Source organism: Salvelinus sp. IW2-2015, linkage group LG18 (genome assembly GCF_002910315.2).
Source record: "Salvelinus sp. IW2-2015 linkage group LG18, ASM291031v2, whole genome shotgun sequence".
Taxonomy (NCBI): Eukaryota; Metazoa; Chordata; class Actinopteri; order Salmoniformes; family Salmonidae; genus Salvelinus; species Salvelinus sp. IW2-2015.
In genome coordinates this window covers 34,240,124-34,262,021 of record NC_036858.1, presented here as the reverse complement: position 1 = coordinate 34,262,021, position 21,898 = coordinate 34,240,124, and the positions used below count along the sequence as shown (strand labels likewise).

The 21,898-nt window shown below is 41.3% G+C and overlaps 1 protein-coding gene across 2 annotated transcripts in view; it reads left to right on the top strand.

The window, feature by feature from the left end:
- Nucleotides 1-2,082: 2,082 nt before the first annotated feature.
- Nucleotides 2,083-21,898, top strand: part of hspa12a (heat shock protein 12A) — a 42,693-nt gene continuing 22,877 nt past the window's right edge. For both annotated transcript variants that reach the window (XM_024007637.2, XM_024007636.2), the window contains exons 1-3: nt 2,083-2,489; nt 20,676-20,752; nt 20,967-21,097. In XM_024007637.2, coding sequence (XP_023863405.1) covers nt 2,399-2,489; nt 20,676-20,752; nt 20,967-21,097 — 299 coding nt within the window. In that variant the 5' untranslated portion in view covers nt 2,083-2,398. The remainder of the gene's footprint in view (nt 2,490-20,675; nt 20,753-20,966; nt 21,098-21,898) is intronic.

Here is a 21,898-nt window from a genome sequence, read left to right as displayed (position 1 = left end):
AATTTCTCTACCTCCAACATCCCAATATTGTTCACATTTCATGTAAATGTTGAAACTACATAACAATACTAAATAAACAATTGATCTAGGAAATCTTTAAGGAAAATCCACTCAAAACCACTCATTCCTTTAATTTACTGTGTAAAATTACACTAATATGTGAGAACAATAGTTTTGGTGAACAAATGTTTCATTTTGGCATTATAATAAGGTTGGTAGCAACATGGAAAATTGTTATGGGAATCTGTTGCAGCTCCAGTCAACTACAAAATCTGCAATGCTCTCTCAATGGGCTAGCTGGCTAGCTAGGTAGCAAATGTAGCTACACACAATAATACCAAAGTAAATATCTGCATATAAAATAGCTGGTTAGCTGTAAAATCGGCAAAACAAACTGCACTATCAATTTAGGAGCCTACAATCTCACCATGTTCAACCTGCAGATCGATGTGCCTCACAGAGTGGAGTCTGACATTCACAATGGCAGATATACTTTTGAGGAGATGGGAAACGTTGCCCATGCTACGCCAATGGGCCGTGCAGTGCATTCTGGGCGATTCTGGGACAAGGAGCGCTCTCCTTCAAGGAGTGAATGGTAGTCTATTGGGCGCTAGCTCAAAAACCCAACATTAGCACGAATTTTGTCAGCAAGAAGTACAACATTACAAATATTTTCCGAGATGTAAGATAATTAACTTGCTCTCTGTAATATCGTATTGCTTTGGAATCGTGACATTACGTACTTTCGAGGAAATAGGCACGTTTCTTGACATATACACTGACTTTGAGAAGGGATTGCGCGACCATTAGCTTAGCAACCGCGTGAAGCCTCATGACAATGTGAACGCGATTGGTCAACAGTTGGCTGGGTCGGGCATTATACGTTCCTTCATTCATTGGATTCCTATCTCCTTTCTATAATATCTCTGGCAACGGCACCATGCAATGCACCCTGGACTAAAGAGGCAGACAAATAGGAAAAAGTGGTAGACCCTCCTTTATATTACAAAAATATTATCAATGGCTGATTCGAGAGAAGACATTCTCCCGAGTTATTACATCGGCCAATATTGAAATCTGACATGTGTGATTGACGTTTTCGCAATCTAAAAGTCAGTCCTAGTCACTTCCAGTGTAGTGAGAGTGATTCTATCACAGTGCTACGTCATACCGGCCGGATTTCTGCATGCTTGAACGACAATAACTCAGATACACATGAAAACATGAAATGACCCAGGGAATCGATAGATCATCACTCAGAGATGCACAAAAACAATATAACATTCAAAATGGGTGAACCTTTCCTTTACATCTTTGCTCTTTTCTTCATTAGCATGCTGATGATTTTGAGGCTGTTAATATTGTGGCACTTGGCATAATGTTTTCATTGTGTGATAGATAACAAAGTTATATTGGGTTTATTTTCATCTGCTAAGACATTGAATACATGTTGTTTACTATATTTAGTAAATTGAGTATGTTTAGTTTGGTTTCTCTGTGGGCTATATCAGTCCTCTAATACAAGACTGTTAAAGGCAGAGTGCACTACTTTTGTGAAACTTTCTTCAAAAAATCATACATTTGGATTAATATATATATTTTTATTATTTTCAGCACCCCTACTTCCCGCAGGCTCACTAGCATGAAAGGTGAACACCCTATGCTTTGCACCAATAGGGTTAACCCACTTGATGGGAATTGTAATGTGGCTCATATAGCAACAAAAAAAAAACGCTACAATGTTTTTTTAAACATATACCTGATTGCTAGAGAGCCCAGCCTTGACTGTCTAATCATGTATTGAACTCAGTGTGCATCATCAAGTGTCATCATGAATGTACAACAAACCCAGCAGCATAGTGCATTTTACCATTCCTAAAATGTTTATGCAATATTGCAGTAGAAGTGTATTGATGTAGGCCTAATTGTCAAAAAGCAAAACATGACAGGTAACCTGAAAACCATTGTACAGATTTTTTTTTGTGGTGGTGGGGGGGGGGGTGTTCTTATTTGCATAGGAGATGACTAATGAAAATTTGCCAGTGCAGGAAAGCTAAGACCCTGATGATGTAAACCTAGTGCTGCATCCTAGAAGCCCTTACTGTATACTTTTAGGTCTGGATTTGGAGACATTCCTTGCCAGAACAAGCCGTGCGAGCTGACGGGAGGGGCGGGACAGAGGGCTACCTAACAATCGGAAAGTAGCAGCCTGAGGTACTACCAGACTTCCTTGCTTTGGAGGTGTACATCGGCCAAACTCGACTACAAGCTTTTAGTTGAATGGGTCAACCCTGCTGTGCATCCTTTAAATGTTCTTTTTAGCGCGCCATCCATAGCAAATCCTATTTTCCAGTTAAATCTAATGCTTCAGACTGGCAAGTAAACAAGGACAAACTGAATGTGTAACTGTTTAGGGGAGACTCAAGGAAAGATAAAACAGCGGGACATGATGACTGAGAAAGAATCGGCAACAGACAAGATAATAGCAGGTAAAACGCTTTTGATTCTTAAGGCTATCCTTCAAAGGGCCCTCTATCTATTATTTCAGTCTCAAAGCTACACAGTAGGTGCGCTCATTATATCCGTGGCGGTGCGCATTAGAGCCTTTGAGATCTCGCCAGGAGACTCATTTTCCGTTTTCACGTTTGATTTGGGTTATAGTCGTCCAGGTAATGTGATGGCGATGTTATATAGAGGTATTCGCTCCTTTTAAATGTATTTAGCTATACAAAGGTTTGTAATGAAGCTATTATTGTAAAGCGTATAGGCTACAGTCGTGGCCATGCAGCTTCAAAATAGCTCTGCCGCAACATGGAGGAAATATGATAATCCACCTAGACAGAAACACATTTCATTATTAGAATCATTATTTTACTCTGAAGAATATTTTCCCTACAGCCCCAGAAAATCGCCACCAGTCGCGTTTAGACGCCCCTTTTCCTTGGGCAGAAAAGGTATGCTCACGCAGTAGAGTTTGGTCCTCCATAACCGTGCAGAGTATGGTCACATGGTCAGTCCCACGGGAGGCTTGACTCAATGCAGCAAAAGTATGCTTGCCAGACTATCATCCCAGGTATCGCAGCAATGTGGTTAAAACGTCGGATTAGAAGTAGGAATCGCTATATAGTCTGAATTGATTAAAAGCAGCGAGTCCTCTATTATGGGACAAATGATATTATTCTATCTCAACCAGTGCTCTTATTTTCATGTTGTTTTACTTATTTGACGTTTTCTTCTAGGTTTTCACGTCCAACATGTTATTTGGGAATAGGCATATTTACTTTTATTTCCATCACCCACAAGCTCCATAGAGGTGTCATATCGGCTCCACAGCAGGACAGTAAATCATGTGACACCTCTCCTATGATGTAATATGGGGGTGTAGGTGAATCGTGTACAGTACAGTAGGCCCAGTGCATTCGTAAAGTATTCAGACCCTTTCCCTTTTTTGATGACTTCCCAAAATGCTATAAAGGCCTAAATAGTATCATTGACGATATATGACTTTAGAGTATGGTTACATTTCACCTGCTCTGTTAAACCTTTTAGAGAGAGTTTTTTTCCCACAGTGTTATGAGTTTACAATGTATTATTTGATGGTGTTCATTGTTGATCCAGACAATATATCAACAAACATGCAAGTATTTGATTGGGAATCATTTACTGGGTTGTGACAGGGTGCTTCAAAAGTTTTAAACAGACTACGCATTTTACAAGCACTACGCTATTTGGGCATTGCTGCCAATCCTAACCTCTCCTGCCAGGCACTCCTGACATTGTGAAATGGTGGGTGGGGATGTGCACTAACTGCACTTCAGTGAGCTCAGCTGCACATTGGGATGAGGCAGACGCAGTGGGACATTACCAGATCTGTCCCTCCTAACCCCAAAACGTATGTAAATATTTGACTATAAATTGTGCCTATCTGTATTATACTTATGATTTTTTTTTAAAGCTATTATATTCTAATGAGCCTTTTACTTTATGTTTGTATTCGTATCTTTTATTATTTCATTTTGTTGTTGCATTGTCGAAAAGGAACCTGCAAGTAAGGATTTCGTTGGACGTTGTATACCATGTGTATCCCGTACATACGACTAATACAACTTGAAACTTTATCTGAAGAGAGACTGCCGCTCAGTCTGCACAGCACCCACCAATCATATTTTGTAATGGGAAGTGCGGACAGCTACCTCAGCATCACTGATATAGAGGTTGACAGCACAGTCACTGTGGAATCGATCAATATGTACATTTGAGCGTTGCAGCAGAACGATTGCCTGGTTACCCAAACTCCTTTCTCCGGCCAAATTCTACGTCACGCCCACGGACATTAGTTAGTACTCCGCAATGATTCTGGATCTGAGAATCTCCCCGACGATTTCTAGAATGCAAACACATTCTAACTATTCTGATTGGTCCCAGAGCCAGAACATACGTAGGTAAATCGGCATTTTTTAAATTTCATTGGCTTTGATACTCTGATTAGTTAGAGATGATCCCATCACTGATGACTTTGTTTTGTACAAGACCCCTCATTCTGATGTCACCACAAATGACTTCAACGATGGCAGTCTCAGACTGCGGTATGTAGCGAAAATAGAGCAGCGGAAGAATTCAGTTTGAGTCGTCAGGCAAGCAGAACGGGACAATGGAGTCCCCATACTATTCAGGGTGTGGTCACAGTCAGTGGAGCAGCACATGTTCGAATAGTAATGTTGAACCTTTTCAGATGATTGAAATGCAGTGTTTGGCTAATATTAGGCACTGTAATTGTGTGCAGTAAAACGTGTGAATGTGACAAATGGACATAAATTGATATTGCACTCAGCTGATTACCTGAGCTACAAGGACAATTTCTCATCATGAGAGCTGTGCTCAATTCCTCAAGTACCTATTAGTGTGCTGATACAAATCCCAGAGATGACAAATAGCATCTAAACCCTCTGATACTGCTTGTAGACAAAACCAAAACGGCAATGATCTGTTTCAAATTATCATTACTTCTAATTGCCGATGTCACTATCATAACTTGCTAAGCACATTTTCTGTTGTCCGATTTTTGCTCAAGTAATTTATTTTAAAGAGCAAAATCCAAAACTATTTTGGACTGGCTTTAGCCAAGTGAGAACACCCAGTGACCACACTAACAGAGAGCTTTGTGTTCCCTTAGGGATAGCCACACATGTTCTACACATTTAAGGTAGAGAGAGAAAGGGAGAGCTCAGAGAGGGGTGGGGGAGTCAGACACAGACACTTATTTGGTTGGAATGTGATATTAATGTGACCACAGATTCCAAAATGCACAGATTCATCTCGTGTTGCCTTTGTAGATAGCATTGGTGACAGCTTGATGCAACGAGGCGAGGCGTTAACCTAAAAGGTGACAAATACAAAAGTCATCTATAACAAACTAGTTCATTAAACAGTCAGTCATACATTCTTGTCTAATCAATGCTCTAAACACCTGAAAGCGTTTCAATCAGCCCCAGTGTTTTTCTGTGGGTGGATTCTCCAGATCGACTTGTACTATGATCTAGGAATTCAATCAGCTTCACTGTGATCGCCAACTTTTAGCCCAGTCGTAAGCCCAGTTTTCCTCTGGTCTGCTGAGCTGCACAAAGTGGACCTCATCACTGGGCTATTTTCTGTGTGCTCTGTCCAGCTGTTCTACAGAATATCCAAGTACTTACGGACACTCCCACACATGTGGCTCCGGCCAACCAATGTGTGATGCTTCCTCATCAATTTCACTGAGAGGAGAGAACCGTTGTAGAGTGTTTTTAAAGACTAGGGTCAGCGTTGCACATTCCATGCATTCAAGGAACCAATCTTGAGTATCAATTAACAAGAGTGTAAATGTGATGAGGTCAGGTCAGGCGACATTTCAGAGAAGACATTGAAATGCATTGAGTTTAGGAGACCTTTTACCATAAGTGTCACGTTCCTGACCTGTTTTCCTTTGTCTTGTATTTATTTAGTTGGTCAGGGCGTGAGTTAGGTGGGTTTGTCTATGTGTGATTTTCTATGTTGGGATTTTGTGTTCGGCCTGGTATGATTCTCAATCAGAGGCAGCTGTCAATCGTTGTCCCTGATTGAGAATCATACTAAGGCAGCCGGGGTTTCACGTGTGTTTTGTGGGTGTTTGTTTCCATGTTAGTGTTTTCACCACACGGTACTGTATAGGTTTCTGCACTTCGTTTAGTTGTTTTGTATTTCGTGTCAGTGTTCGTGCCACACGGGACTGCTTTCGGTTTGATTCTCGTTTGTTGTTTTCTTCTGACGAAGAGGAGGAAATCAGCCGTAACAATAAGATAGCATTGTATGAATCACTACAAGGTCATTCAGGTCATAAATCAGCTGGGTGACTAATAGGTGAACAGCAACAAGCATTGAAAAGGACTATACAATATAATACCTCAATGTGGCTCAACACATCATGAGCAGTCAAAAACAAATTGATCCACAGGTGTGCTGTCGTCATTGCACTCACAAATGCTGTAAACGAAAGATGGCGCTGCAGTGGATAGTAGCTGTCTTTGTGTTTTTTTTTTACACTGATCTTAACTTTTTTTGTACATAATGTCTCAGCCATCATTTCCTATGACCTCGCACACCGACTTGGTACTGGTACTCCCTGTATATAACCATGTTATTTTTACTCATTATTTTTATTCGATATTCACTGTGTATTTATACCTCATGTCACTAGTTCTATTTTATCTGTATCTCTCTCTCTGCATTGTTGGAAAAGGACCCACAAGTAAGCATTTCACTGTTAGTCTACACCTGTTGTTGCGACATGTGACAAATAACATTTGATTTGATTTAGTGACACACAACATTCGAAGTTCCCATAGCAACCAACACATTATTGTCTTCTTGCAGAAGTGAGGGAGGCATTCATACAGCACAACACAAGTCGTGTTACAACTCCAGTGCAGCTGCATGCTACAGCAGTGATAAAGATGTTATCATTTTAAACATGTACAGCCTCTGTACGAGACCTTTGAGCTCTAGTATACAATTGCCCTTTTTCACTCGAAGCCATTGTTGGCATCCATTTGTGAAATGCATGGGGGCTTTGGGGGTTGGTGGCTGGGCAAGGGGTTCAGGCCAGGGGAGGGGTTAGGATGCAGTCGGAGGTGGTTTAAGGCCTCAGGCATTAACGTCTCTGTTTGAGGTCAACCCAATGACTTAGAGTCCCTGAGACAAGAGCGGGAGGGGGGCTGAATCTGATGGGCCAGGGCCAGACAGGAAGTTGTCTTTCAGCGCCACAGAGGCCCTAAGGTCAAACAGATCCGATCGCTACTCCAAGACGAGACACACACCAGAGGGCCCACCACGACACAGGTGTGTTCTCTCAATCAAAGATATCTTTCATGTTGTGACTAGGTGATAATGGGTGACATTAATCACATTACAGGTGTATTCTGTGTGGGTAACAGTTGACATTAGTTGGTTTTATACCAATAATGCTGTTATTACTACAGTAATAACATGGTTGCTACATTTTATGGAGGTTGAAAATAATTACAATTGGAAGGCAAATAAACTCGGAAGGGACAAGAAGTCCAATGCTCGGCATTATGTCATGACTAAGATATTGGCTTTGTTTACCCTCAATAGGAGGCACCCATTCTGTTTTGGAGTAGGCGGCGCAGGGGGAGGGAGGCGCTTTTCACATGCCATTGGATTGTAGATGTGAAAATAAGACCTAAACAGCTGTTAGACATCAGCAGTCTGACATCATTTCGATTACCCAAGAGGCCCTTCATGAAAATACTGTAATCTCCGTCTGTATGTGTCTCTCTCTCCTCCATCAAACACAGTGTACTCCACAGAAAGCTGTACTCTCTGTACTCTCACCACTGTACTCTTTGTGCTCTCACCAGTTCAATGTTAGAAACCAACGCCTACTGAAGCGCAAGCCTGTTTGATGTCCAACGAAGCCTAATTGGTTGCATATGTTTCAGTGGAATTCCAAGAATGTAAACACTTGGAAACACTGTTTCTTCACATCTCTCACTCCCATCCTGATGCTGTCAGATACAAGCTCTTCCTCACACCACAGCAATGTTTACATCCCATTGCAATGTCTACTGTACATCCACCTTTCAAAGTGTCTGGGACCTGTGTTCCCTTTGACAGATTTACGTAAGAACCTTTACTGAATGATTCTGTTGCTCTTAACTACCTCAGTTCAAACACAAAAAAACTGCAACAATTAAAGGACAACTTAAAAACTCACAAAAGTTGAATATATGGTGTGCTGTTTGATGACTAGTTTAGACTTGATGGAATACTTTAATAGGGTCGTTCCACCAATCCGGTGCTTTTTGAGAAGCATAAGTTGGTAAAAAAAAAATTTTACCTAATTTTAACATTCTGTGATAAAGAGCACATGTTCAACTTCATAAAAAACATGATTTCCCATCTCAAGAGGTTACATTTAAAAAATACTGTAGTAAGTGCCTATTAAGTGCTAAATAAAATAACAGGGTTGATGATTCCATCTTAGTCAGCCATAAATCATCTTGTGATAGGGGGAATGGATGCTTGTTGTGTTCAACAGGGAATGGTAATTGAATGCAAGCTACACCCCACCCCCCAATAAATCTAGCTTGTTTATTTACGGGTTGACCTGTTATGCTCGACCGTTCAGTTTTTCACTACAAAACACTAGAAAATTGCCAAAAATAGTAGAACCAGCTCACCTGTTTTAATACTATGATTTGACTATGTTTCTTTTGAAATAAGAGTTCAGTTCACTTAATAGTTTGACCTTAAAATGAGGGACAGATGTACAGTTGAAGTTGGAAGTTTACATACACTTAGGTTGGCGTCATTAAAACTAGTTTTTCAACCACTACACAAATTTCTTGTTAGCAAACTATAGTTTTGGCAAGTCAGTTAGGACATCTACTTTGTGCATGACACAAGTAATTGTCCTAACAATTGTTTACAGACAGATCATTTCAATTAAAATTCACTGTATCACAATTCCAGTGTGTCAGAAGTTTATATACACTAAGTTTACTGTGCCTTTAAACAGCTTGGAAAATTCCAGAAAATGATGTCATGGCTTTAGAAGCTTCTGTTAGGCTAATTGACATCATTTGTGTCACTCTTTGCTTGACATCATGGCAAAATCAAAAGAAATCAGCCAAGGCCTCAGAAAACAAATTGTAGCCCTCCACAAGTCTGGTTCATCCTTGGGAGCAATTTCCAAACGCCTGAAGGTACCACGTTCATCTGTACAAACAATAGTACACAAGTATAAACACCATGGGACCACGCAGCTGTCATACCGCTCAGGAAGGAGACGCGTTCTGTCTCCTAGAGATGAACGTACTTTGGCGCGAAAAGTGCAAATCAATCCCAGAACAGGGCAAAGGACCTGAAGATGCTGGAGGAAACAGGTACAAAAGTATCTATATCCACAGTAAAACGAGTCCTATATCGACATAACCTGAAAGGCCGCTCAGCAAGGAAGCAGCCACTGCTCCAAAACCGCCATAAAAAGCCAGACTACGGTTTGCAACTGCACATGGGGACAAAGATCGTACTTTTTGGAGAAATGTCCTCTGGTCTGATGAAACCAAAATAGAATTGTTTGGCCATAATGACCATCGTTATGTTTGGAGGAAAAAGGGAGAGGCTTGCAAGCCGAAGAACACCATCCCAACCGTGAAGCACGGGGGTGGCAGTATCCCGTTGTGGGGGTGCTTTGCTGCAGGAGGGACTGGTGCACTTCACAAAATAGATGGCATCATGAGGGAGGAAAAGTATGAGGATATTGAAGCAACATCTTAAGACATCAGGAAGTTAAAGCTTGGTCGCAAATGGGTCTTCCAAATGGACAATGACCACAAAGTTGTGGAAAAAATGGCTTAAGGACAACAAAGTCAAGGTATTGGAGTGGCCATCACAAAGCCCTGACCTTAATCCCATAGAAAATGTGTGGGCAGAACTGAAAAAGTGTGTGTGAGCAAGGAGGCCTACAAACCTGACTCAGTTACACCAGCTCTGTCAGGAAGAATGGGCCAAAATTCACCCAACTTATTGTGGGAAGCTTGTGGAAGGCTACCCGAAACATTTGACCCAAGTTAAACAATTTAAAGGCAATGCTACCAAATACTAATTGAGTGTATGTAAACTTCTGACCCACTTGGGAATGTGATGAAAGAAATAAAAGCTGAAAGAAATTATTCTCTCTACTATTATTCTGACATTTCACATTCTTAAAATAAAGTGGTGATCCTAACTGACCTAAGACAGGGAATTTTTACTTGGATTAAATGTCAGGAATTGTGAAAAACTGAGTTTAAATTTATTTGGCTAAGGTGTATGTAAACTTCCGACTTCAACTTTAAATTATTCACTAATCACATTAAATAAATAATACTCTTCGGAAATGACTTTGTCAAAGCAACAAAATAACTAGGATTTACAGTTTAAAAAAAATGAATATTGATGCACAATTAATACTTATATATCAAAGGGACGCAAAAGGCACTCTTTTCGTGGAAAGACCCAATAAACAACTGGGCAGATTCTCAGACAATTAAACTCAAAGCACCATCGCTATGTGTAACCCATGTGTTTAGTTTAACACTGAAATGGATGATAGCACGAAAGCACTGATAACAAGGGTCATTGCCGAGCTGATGTTGCTGTTAGAGGATGCTTTTGAACGTGCAGTGTTAACGTGTCTGCAATACGTAAACAATGGGCAGCTATTTTTATCTGTTGTGTATCAAATTGAATTGTCTTATTATCAGCCATTGTCTTATTATTTCGCCGTGGCTTTGTTGTTATCCGGGTTTCCAACGTAGAGAGAGGAAGGAAGCAAGGCCATTGTTCTTTGGAGAGGTTTTATCAATTTCCTCAGTATGACCTAAACGCTGTGCCCTTGTAGGAAACCAGGCTCACTCCTTTCTTTCAAATTCCTCTTAACATTGTTCCATATTCTTGTTGTAGTAGTAAGGCCACACACTAAGAACTTTTACACTATTCTCATGTTTGATCTAGGTTATCTATCCAATATGTGCTGTTGAAGCTTGGCTTACATGTCATTTTGAAGTGCTACATGAGTTGGAAATTGGCGACTAAAAAGAGAACCAAGGGAGGACAGGGGTACTCAAATGCTATTTGATAATGTCCGCTCACACAAATTTCCTAGGTGGCAAGGGTCCGGATAGATATTATAATTTGTCGGCATAGTAACACCCCCCACCTCACAACCCCAAACTGTTGACACCCCTCTTGTTGGCGGAGAGAACATTTAGCAGTTTTAAAACACATTTCCTGCAATTCTACACATTTTGCCATGGGGCGAAGATAATGTTTTTGTTGTTGTTATTGTTGTTTCCCCCCCCCCTTTTTCTCCCCAATTTCGATCCAATTACCGTCTTGTCTCATCGCTGCAACTCCCCAACGGGCTCGGGAGAGGCGAAGGTCGAATCATGCGTCCTCCGAAACATGTCCTGCCAAACTGCTATTCTTAAAACCCGCTCGCTTAACCCGGAATCCAGCTGCACCAACGTGTCGGAGGAAAAACTGTTCAACTGACGGCCAAAGTCAGCCTGTAGGCGCCCGGCCCACGCTTGAGCGCAATGAGCCAAGTAAAGCCCGCCCACGGCCAAACCCTCCCCTAACCCAGACGACCCTGGGCCAATTGTGCACCGCCCTATGGGACTCCCGGTCACAGGCAGTTGTGACACAGCCAGGGATCGAACACAGGTCTGTAGTGACGCGATGCAGTGCCTTAGACTGCTGCGCCACTCGGGAGGCCCCCTCATTTTGCAGTTTTAAAGCTAATTTCCTACAATTCTACTTCACATTTTGCCATGTCTTATGTGCATTCGTATGATACCTGAGTGACTCAACAAATCATTGCGAGCCCTCTGAGGGACGAGGGCCCCATCGGCACATTATCTGGCCATGATTACTACAAGATTTAGATAGCTGTTTGTCTAACTTAGACTACCTACCTACATACAGTACCACTTCAATGTTTGGACACGCCTACTCATTCCAGGGTTTTTCATTATTTTTACTATTTTCTACGTTGTAGAATAATAGTGAAGATATCAAAACTATGAAATAACACATATGGAATCATGTAGTAACCAAAAAAAGTGTTAAACAAATAAAAAATATTTAATATTTGAGATTCTTCAATGTAGCCACCCTTTGCCTTGATGACTGCTTTGCACTGTCTTGGCATTCTCTCAACCAGCGTTACCTGGAATGCTTTTCCAACAGTCTTGAAGGAGTTCCTACATATGCTGAGCACTTGTTGGCTGCTTTTCCTTCACTCTGCTGTCCAACTCATCCCGAACCATCTCAATTGGATTGGGCCGGGGGATTGTGGAGGCCAGGTCAGAAAATGTACATTGACATTGAGCGAGCCTTGACAAACTGACAAATCTGTGTATGTTTATTGTTGCGCCACTGTTCCCACCATTTCCCAGCCGCTCCCCTGCTCAGTGGGCCAGTCAAAAGCACAAGATGTGTAGCCACTAAGCTGTGTACTTTGAGGCTCCTCAGGCAACTGATGTGCTGCTGTCAAAGTGTCACACTGATTTACCTCCAGACCGATCTAGAACAAGGACTTCTTTCTCTAAAAGGTCCGGCGGGGAGCCGCTAGCTGGACATGTTTATTTTACTATACAACAGTTAAGCAGATGTCCCTACCTCCCCGTCTCCTCCGCTCTGTTTGGAGGATACCTGAGAGGGCATTCATGGGTACTTTCTCAGAGAAACCATGTGGTTTCTGTGTTGCACCTTGACCATTGGAAACATGCAATACAATACAATGGTTGGAAGTCCCTCAATTTCTCACCAGTTATATTAGCTAGTTTTTCCACCCCTCTCATGCCATAGAGTTTATAATACTTGACATATAGGCCTACACCATTTTTTCTGCAGATAATGTAGGGGAAAGGTAGCACTATGCATACAGTATCTACAGCACCATAGCAGGTGAGGATATGCTGATCAAGATAAACCTAGTTGTGTTCTATGGTAATCAGTTTACGCTTCACTCAGTGGAGCGGAGGTGTATTTCTGTCTTATCTGCAGATTCTCCACTGCTGGGATACCGTTTGACCTTGAGCTGCAGTAGACGCAGATCTAAAGATTGATTTCTGAGTCCAAGGCAGTTTTATATCAGTACCTTTCTCAGTGCTTCCTGCTAGTGTAGAAGGACATGGAGGGAGAATCTTTAACTGTTCATAATATGCAGGACTTATCACACAGGGATTGCATTTGTATATGGAAATATACTTATTAGTGTGTAAATTATGTGATTTTATATATTTTTTCTAACAAGTTGCATGTTTCACTAAATAGGCTGAATAATATTGACATATTCTCTGAAGCATCATGCCAAATGACCGTCCACCGTTCTCCCTACAATAGTGATTATCTATAACTATTACACAATACATTCCACTCATCTGTGGAGGAGTATCTCAGTTTTACCACATGTATTTAAACAGGCCTATAGTAGTCGTAGCAGGACACCTGAAAAGCAGATCTGGAAACAGTTAGATACGAGTGTGTGTATATGCATGCATGTGTGTGGACTATGAAGGGTGCTAGAAACTCTCCTAGCCACAGCTGTTGTCAGGCTGCTGCTTCTCTGCACTGTGTGTCTTGGCACTTGGCCAGCTGGATGCAGTTGATAAAGAGGGAGGGAGAATGAAGGCGGTCTCTCTCTCCCCCCCCCCCCCYCCCCCCCYCCCCGCATGGCATGAATGGGACCTCAGATGAGGGAAGAAGTAGGACATTCTCTCAAAAGGAGAGCCACCCAAACTAATTTTCCCTTCATCCACATGAATGTAGCCTTTTGATAGGGATTTTTTTGTGTGGCAGTGAATGTAATGGGGCATCTCTTTGCCTTTGTAGGCGTTGTTGATTACGCCACAAATTGCGTCTGCTGTCCCAATCAGTGTCCACTCTCTGGAGAAACGGTTGATCTACACATTCTCTGATGTTTACAGTATCTATACATGCCAGTTGTACTATATAATACATAAAAGTACAGAATGTCTTGAATTGATTACATGCACAATACACGTGCACTTGTCCTTTGTAGAATATCATTGTTGTCATTTAAGGCTGAAGTTATCCGACTGTGTGCCTATGAGGCCTACAGTACCTTGTGAACTACTCTGGAACTGGTGCAACGGATTTCAAATAGATCTAATCAGACTTGCAAAGAGACAAGAATCTCACTTGTCTATTATTTTTTAAATGAACCTTTGAATGGACTGTGGACCGTGGTACGGTATTTAACATGCACTCGCTCGCCAGATGTTAGTTATTTAACAAAAATGTTGTGTTTATTTTTGCGCTAAACGTAAAGATTGTTTTAAAAATGTGGTTTATTGCTCCAAGGACCTATTTCTATTAGCTTAACATGCTTGGCCAGTTTGGCAGATTCCAAATATAACGATCTGTAGATTAGGTCTATTGGACAAGACACACAGGTTAAATCTAACCTAAGCAAGACATGAGAAGGAGCATGTTGACGTTCATCAGGCCTTGCACTATGAGATATTGAGTGCTCTGCTTCTGTCTTTAATGAAGGTCAAGTAAAGGATGGGTTTCAACACTGTCATTGATAATGCATCGATCGTGAACTCGCTTCTTGGTAAATTAGCAGATGATCCAAGATGGATAAAGTCCTTACCCTGTTCCTTTTCAATCAAATGTTAGTGCTAGCCATAATGAAAGACCAGCCTCTTTTTTTGGTAATTGCATGCATCTCTGAACAACAACAGCAATACAAGGAATGTGTTTGCTCATCGTGTTTATGCATCTTTTGCCTTTTTCTCGCTGTCATCGTCCCGTACGAGCAGCAATGAAATGTACTGGTTCTTCAATCTTATAGTATGAGAATTTGAGAAAATCAGAGACGACGTGAAGGACATTTCATGTGCGGCCATTTCTTTCCTTCCCCTCACACTTGAAGCTGTATTGAAGAGGTGGTGTGAGCCTAGCTATCTGGCCAGAGATGACAAGAGGAAGCTCTGACATCATTTCTCAGGGGAGTGCCACAGGGCCAGAGGTTAAAAGCGTGGATTGGATTGGCTTCTTTTTTCTTTATCACACAGGCACTCACTGAGAGTGGGCTATGATGATCACACGAGAAGAATCATCAATGTCATTCGATAGACGAAGAGCTTGTCGATGTAACCCGGCTTCTAGAGGTAGAAATAACCCGTTTTTCACTGTCTATTTGAAGCTATCCAAACCATTTGTGTCTTAAGGATTCAAATGAGTATTGTATGAAAACTTGTTAGTGAGGTATAGAGGCACAGGCATGAATTTTAAGCCTGAGTCCTACCCATACCCGCGACGTTCAGGCCTTGCCCGAAACCTGAAATCAGAAATGACTCCCTCCGTTAGTAAATCCATTAGCTGCTCCTTTCTGTGTGTCACTTGCTCCCTACGCACTGCTCGCTCTGCATGCGCACTGCTCATGGCGGCTCTGGGTCTGAGAGTATCCATAGCAACGGCACCGCTTGGGCTGCTCTGCTCAATGAAGAGACATGAGAGAGCAGTTAGCTGTTAGCTACTTTTTCATCACTCACAAGGAACATTATTCTTTTCGGTGAAATAATCTCTCCTGTCTTATATTTGATGAGGTTGAAGCACTTCTGACACCATGTTATGATCTTAGTCAGATATGACTGTACTGTGCTGCAGAGCACAAGCAAATGGCTCAGCTTACATTTTTTGACTGATCAATTGTGTGATACCCGAGCCCTGCCCGTACCCTAGTTATGAATTAAAAAACAGGCCCTACCCGGCCCAAACCCGATGTATAATGTCGGGGCCCATCAGGGCTCAGGTTGGTTAGCAAAGCTCTAGTGTGGTCTATGTATCTGACATATCCTAACTCTGCCTTTGCCTATATAATACCAAATATGCACACAGGAAAATGCAGTAGTAGCTTCTATAAACTTGTAATTAACTTTGACACCAGTTTTACATTCCTGTTCTTGCTGCTCATTTGTGGTATCGGAAAAACCTCCATTGTGCAGTCATAGATTGGGGCCTAGTTCTCCTGTATAAACCCATTCTGAGATCTGTACTGAGGGCCTGAAAAATGCAAAGAGTTGTTTGGGGAAACAGAGGAATGTGACGAGAACAGGAAGTAAAAGCTCCTCCTGCCGAGAGGAGAAAAAAGTCCAGGCACGAAAATCAGGAGCCTCTCTGAAAAAGTTTTCAACTTTATAGATGCAGGACACATATCTGTCTGCAGGCCTGTCAGTCGCTTATGGAGGAGGAATGGCTCTGCTTCCTGTCAGAATGTGTGTAGAACATTCCAGGCAGCAGGACCACTCTGCTAGGATGTAGAAAGGGAGGGGAAACAGGATACTCTATCTATGGCTTCATCTAGCAGCTCTATTTGTGGTGGCTCAGTGTTTCTTTTTTCACTCTGATGATTAGAAGAAAATGATGTCGTGCTGTTGGGACTTGATTGTATTTTGACTATTAGAATTCAGGATTGTAGGCTATTCTAGGGCTTCTCCACTTCACTATTCAATCCAATCTCTCTGAAGTGAGCTACCTTCATTGAAACATTGATTCTTTAGCTCTCATTCTGAGGAAACTTTGTTGGCAGTTGATAGGTTGAGCAAGAGCATTGTTTGCTTATTTCGGATTAATTATAAGCACTTTTTCCGAGCCCGACAGTAACAATAGTGTGGGATGTTGAAGAAAATCATTATATTGTTATATAACATTACAGTTATGTAAGTGTGAAGGCACCACACTATTAAATTAATAATGTATTTGCTGCCAGTTATGTAAATTTCTTACGTTTATATTGCCATCTCCACAATGTGATTGTCAGTGATTCATCGACTTCGACACCGCTTTCTAGTTTCTGGTTGACTTGTGTAAAGGATTTAATGGGTTATTCAATGAAATTGAAAATAAATAAATATAACATTCTCAACCAGATGCCCAAATCCACTTGCACTCAATAGTCTGAAAAAAGGTCTGCATTGATATTTTCAACCGCTTGTATGGAACTCAATACAAATTTGTATTACATTTCTCATGAAGAATTTTATGCTGCCAGGTAAACAATCTACACAAACACACACACACACAAAAACTCAGACTCCTTGATTTGATTTGTATTGCTCTCTTTTAAAGGGGAAATCTGCATTTTAAACAATAACCAAGCGCTCCCCACCACTGTTTTTGTAGCAGCTGAGGGATGCGGCTGAAGAAATTTAACCACTCTGAAATTCATAGACAGAGCTTTGTATACAAGGACTGACCATCCATGATATCAAAATTAAGTTTTAACCATGTTTTGAGGTGTTTGTTAACCAGTGTTTGTTTACAATTCTTATTTAATTTTTCTACAAAGAATGTTAAACAGGCTTATATTTTGGGTTCTGATGGTGTACACAGCCTGGCCTCAAAAACTAGACGTAACATAGTAAATGTAAATCTGTGACACTCAAATTATTATGATATATTATGTTTCAGGCACGTGCACAGATAGTGCCCTTTTAGGTGGTGGTATAATTTCCCCCCCAATAATTTTTTTGTATACATTTTTGTCATTGTTGTTCGGAACCCACTGCCCACAAGTCGTAGTCAAGTTTGCCACCCCCCACCCTGTCCGTTTGTTGCGCCTGTTGATCTGCCGTCTACAGAGCTTGTGGGTGCGGTTGCGCCTTTTTCACAGTAGTCTGCCCTGTACAGAAATTGCACACGCCCGGTATCCAAACATGCATGGCTTGAGAGATGCGGTCACCGGTAGAGTGTGTGTAGCTAGCTAGCTAGTTTAAAAATCAACAGTACTGCCACAGTAGCATAACATTTGATTAACACTTGATAACAATTTATTTTGCCTACATCATCATCAATATTCGGTCCGGTTGGCTGATATGTGCAGCAGAGAGAGGCAGAAAGACATACAGAGGTAAATCACAAATCAGTAAAAGAAATGAAGCTAGCTAACAATAAGATTTACAGCAATCATCAACATCAATGATCAGCTGATAGCCCAGCCTCTTTTCCCGATGCACTGTAAATAGCATGCTTACAATTTGTGATGATGAGTGAGTGTGTTGGTCCAGAAATAAATAGGCATATGCTCTAAAAATTTTACATTTTCGCTACAGAGGTATTTGGTATGTTACTATATGAATTTCGAGATATTAATTGGGGGGGGGGGCTGCCCCCTGAAAGGTCTGTGCATGGCCCTGTTACAATCGGTATGGTTAATTAAACCCAAAGGTTGCGTGTTCGAATCACATCACGGACAGCTTTAGCTAATTAGCATCTTTGCAACTACTTACTACTTTTTAGCTACTTTGCAACTACTTAGCATGTTAGCTAATCCTTCCCCTAACCCTAACCTTATCCCTAACAATAACTCATAACCTTAACCCTAACCTTAACCCCTAACCCCTAGCCTAGCTAGCATTCGCCACCTAGCTAACATTAGCCACAACAAATCGTAATTCATAACATACTGTATCATATGTATTGCAAATTTGTAACATATTGTACAAATTGCAATTTGTAACATTTCATAACATATCATACATGAAGGACATCCACAAATTAATAAATGTAACATATCATACTAAATGGAGGGAGACCGATTTAAATGTACCATGTTACGTCTACATCCAGGTTGCAGCACAACAGTAAGATCTCAGCTCATGCGGCCTTTATAAATGATGTTCTCCAAGAATCAATGTGTATCATTCATTTAAATGAAAAGGATGGATGTAGGAAATGCAGATTGCACTTTAAAATAAGACTCAAGGTTATGATTTTAGGATGGGGGCATGGGGGAGGGGGTGGAGAAAGTGGAGTCTATCCACAGGTGGTCCATAATTCCATACAGTAATTACTAAGCAAAGTGCATTGTGGGGATTCGGACCACTCAGCCACTCTGTAAGGGCGAGAAAAGGATGTGCCATGTGGAAAACGGACAGATAACATGATGTCCCATTGAGAGACCATCCCCAGACACTTAAAACTGTAGAGGAAGCACTGTTATTGTGCATTGTCAAAGGGCCTTTTCATAAGTGCTGCAGTATTAAGTGAATCTAATGAAAGTGGTGGCAAATGGACGAATACAATCTTTAATTCATTTCAAATGGCGTTTTGTTTAAAAGGCAGGTGCATCAGCCGTTTTTTCTTAAATGAAGAGTTGTTATATAGTTAGGAGTTTCGAATAAAATATTAGAATGGCAATATTCTTTGTAGTGTATTATCAGAGGATGACTGAACAATCATAACTAAGATCACAGCTGCACAATTTATATGAATGGTTGAGAAATAGTGAGTGACAATATACTAATAGACATACAGTATGTACTAATTCTCATTATTTTGATTGAGCTACAGTGGCTTGCGAAAGTATTCACCCCCCCTTGGCATTTTTTCTATTTTGTTGCCTTGCAACCTGGAATTAAAATAGATTTTTGGGGGGTTTGTATCATTTGATTTACACAACATGCATACCACTTTGAAGATACAAAATATTTTTTATTGTGTAACACACAAGAAATAAGACAAAAAAACAGAACTTGAGCGTGCATAACTATTCACCAACCCCCCCCCCCCCCCCCCCCCCCCCCAAAGTCAATACTTTGTAGAGTCACCTTTTGCAGCAATTACAGCTGTCTCTATAAGCTTGGCACATCTAGCCACTGGGATCTTTGCCCATTCTTCAAGGAAAAACTGCTCCAGCTCCTTCAAGTTGGATGGGTTCCGCTGATGTACAGCAATCTTTAAGTCATACCACATATTCTCAATTGGATTGAGGTCTGGGCTTTGACTGGGCCATTCCAAGACATTTAAATGTTTCCCCTTAAACCACTCAGGTGTTGCTTTTGCAGTATGCTTAGGGTCATTGTCCTGCTGAAAGGTGAACCTCCACTCCAATCTCAAATCTATGGAAGACTGAAACAGGTTTCCCTCAAGAATTTCCCTGTATTTAGCGCCATCCATCATTCCTTCAATTCTGACCAGTTTCCCAGTCCCTGCCGATGAAAAACATCCCCACAGCATGATGCTGCCACCCCCATGCTTCACTGTGGGGATGTTGTTCTCTGTGTGATGAGAGTTGTTGGGTTTGCGCCAGACATAGTGTTTTCCTTGATGGCCAAAAAGCTCAATTTTTGTCTCATCTGACCAGAGTACTTTCTTCCATATGTTTGGGGAGTCTCCCACATGCCTTTTTGCGGATTCTGGGGCCTTTCAGAACAAGTGTATATATACTGAGATCATGTGAAAGATCATGTGACACTTAGATTGCACACAGGTGGACTTTATTTAACTAATTATGTGACTTCTGAAGGTAATTGGTTGCACCAGATCTTATTTAGGGGCTTCATAGTAAAGGGGGTGAATACATATGCACTTACCACTTTTTCGTTTACATTTTTTTAATTTTTTTAAACAAGTTCTTTTTTTAATTTCACTTCACCAATTTGGACTATTTTGTGTATGTCCATTACATGAAATCCAAATAAAAATCAATTTAAATTACAGGTTGTAATGCAACAAAATAGGAAAAACGCCAAGTGGGATGAATACTTTTCCAAGGCACTGTATCTGTTGTTTGTTATTGTTTTACCACTCGTTGTATCTATGTCTCTTTGTCTCCTCAGATGCAATGGCAACTCCCTCTCCAGCAAAGAGCATGGGTGACCCTGGCATCACCCCACTGTCACCCTCCCACATTCAGGTAAGAAACATTCCATGGAATATTCTGCGTGGAGATAGATCCATAAGTCAAACAACTCCATTACTTTGGTATGAGAGATTGGCAGGCGAGATTGGTATGAGAGATTCACCACATAGTCTTTCTAACTCATCTGCTTTTCCATCCAGAATAAATCACACATCTCCTTAAACGTTCTCCATTTGTTGACTCTGATTTTCTGTCCTCTCCACCTCAGCAAAATGACACGGACTCGAATGCCCACACGGGACCTTCGTTCATCGTGGTGGTTGCCATCGACTTTGGCACCACTTCCAGCGGCTATGCTTACGCCTTCACTAAGGAGCCAGAATGCATTCACACCATGAGGTGAGCCAAGCCAACGCTGCAATGCAGTCCCTGGTAGCAGGAGGAGAGAGAGAGATTGAAGGAGTCATAAGGAGGTGCACTCAGGTCAGGCTGTTCTTTTCCATAGCAGTCTTATTAAATATTATCTGGCAGGTGATGCAGGAGAGATAGCTAATAATGATAAGAATGCATAGTTCTACTTTCTGGTCTTAGCACTTGTCTATGCGTAATCATACCAGAAGGGTTGCTGATAGCCAGGTTAAACGTGTTCATCAAAGTATTGCTCCTCAAATTCATTGTCATCAAATGGAGATGTATAAGGGCACAGAGGCTTCTAACTGGATTTCCAATGACTGTCTTTAGAAGTCAAATGAAACAGTGTTTGCTCCCTCTCTCACCACTTATATGCCTCATTGGCGGTCATCATGGTCCCAGTCAGTGTAATGGTCCTGTTAGCGCTGGGAGGATGATCTGGTTCACTGAGCTGAGGAACCAGCTGGACTACAGTCCTGAGATCCTCTGACCCATAAAACACACAGGTCAAGTCTCTCCCCTGTGTGTGCCAGGCACCAGGGCCAACCTCCATACAGTGCAGTCCCTCACAAAACCGACAGGTGTTTATATGGTTTCATGTGCTAGTTTTAAGGGGCCCTATTTGAACTTTGAGTTCATGGCATATCTTAGAGCAGGGTTGGCCAATCTTATCTGTAAAAGGCCATTGTGGTTGCAGGTTTTTGTTGATTTTAATAATTTTTTAATTCATAGTTAATCTTGTTGATTTAACTGGCAATCACCAATAGTTCTAATGAGTTTTCCATAGAG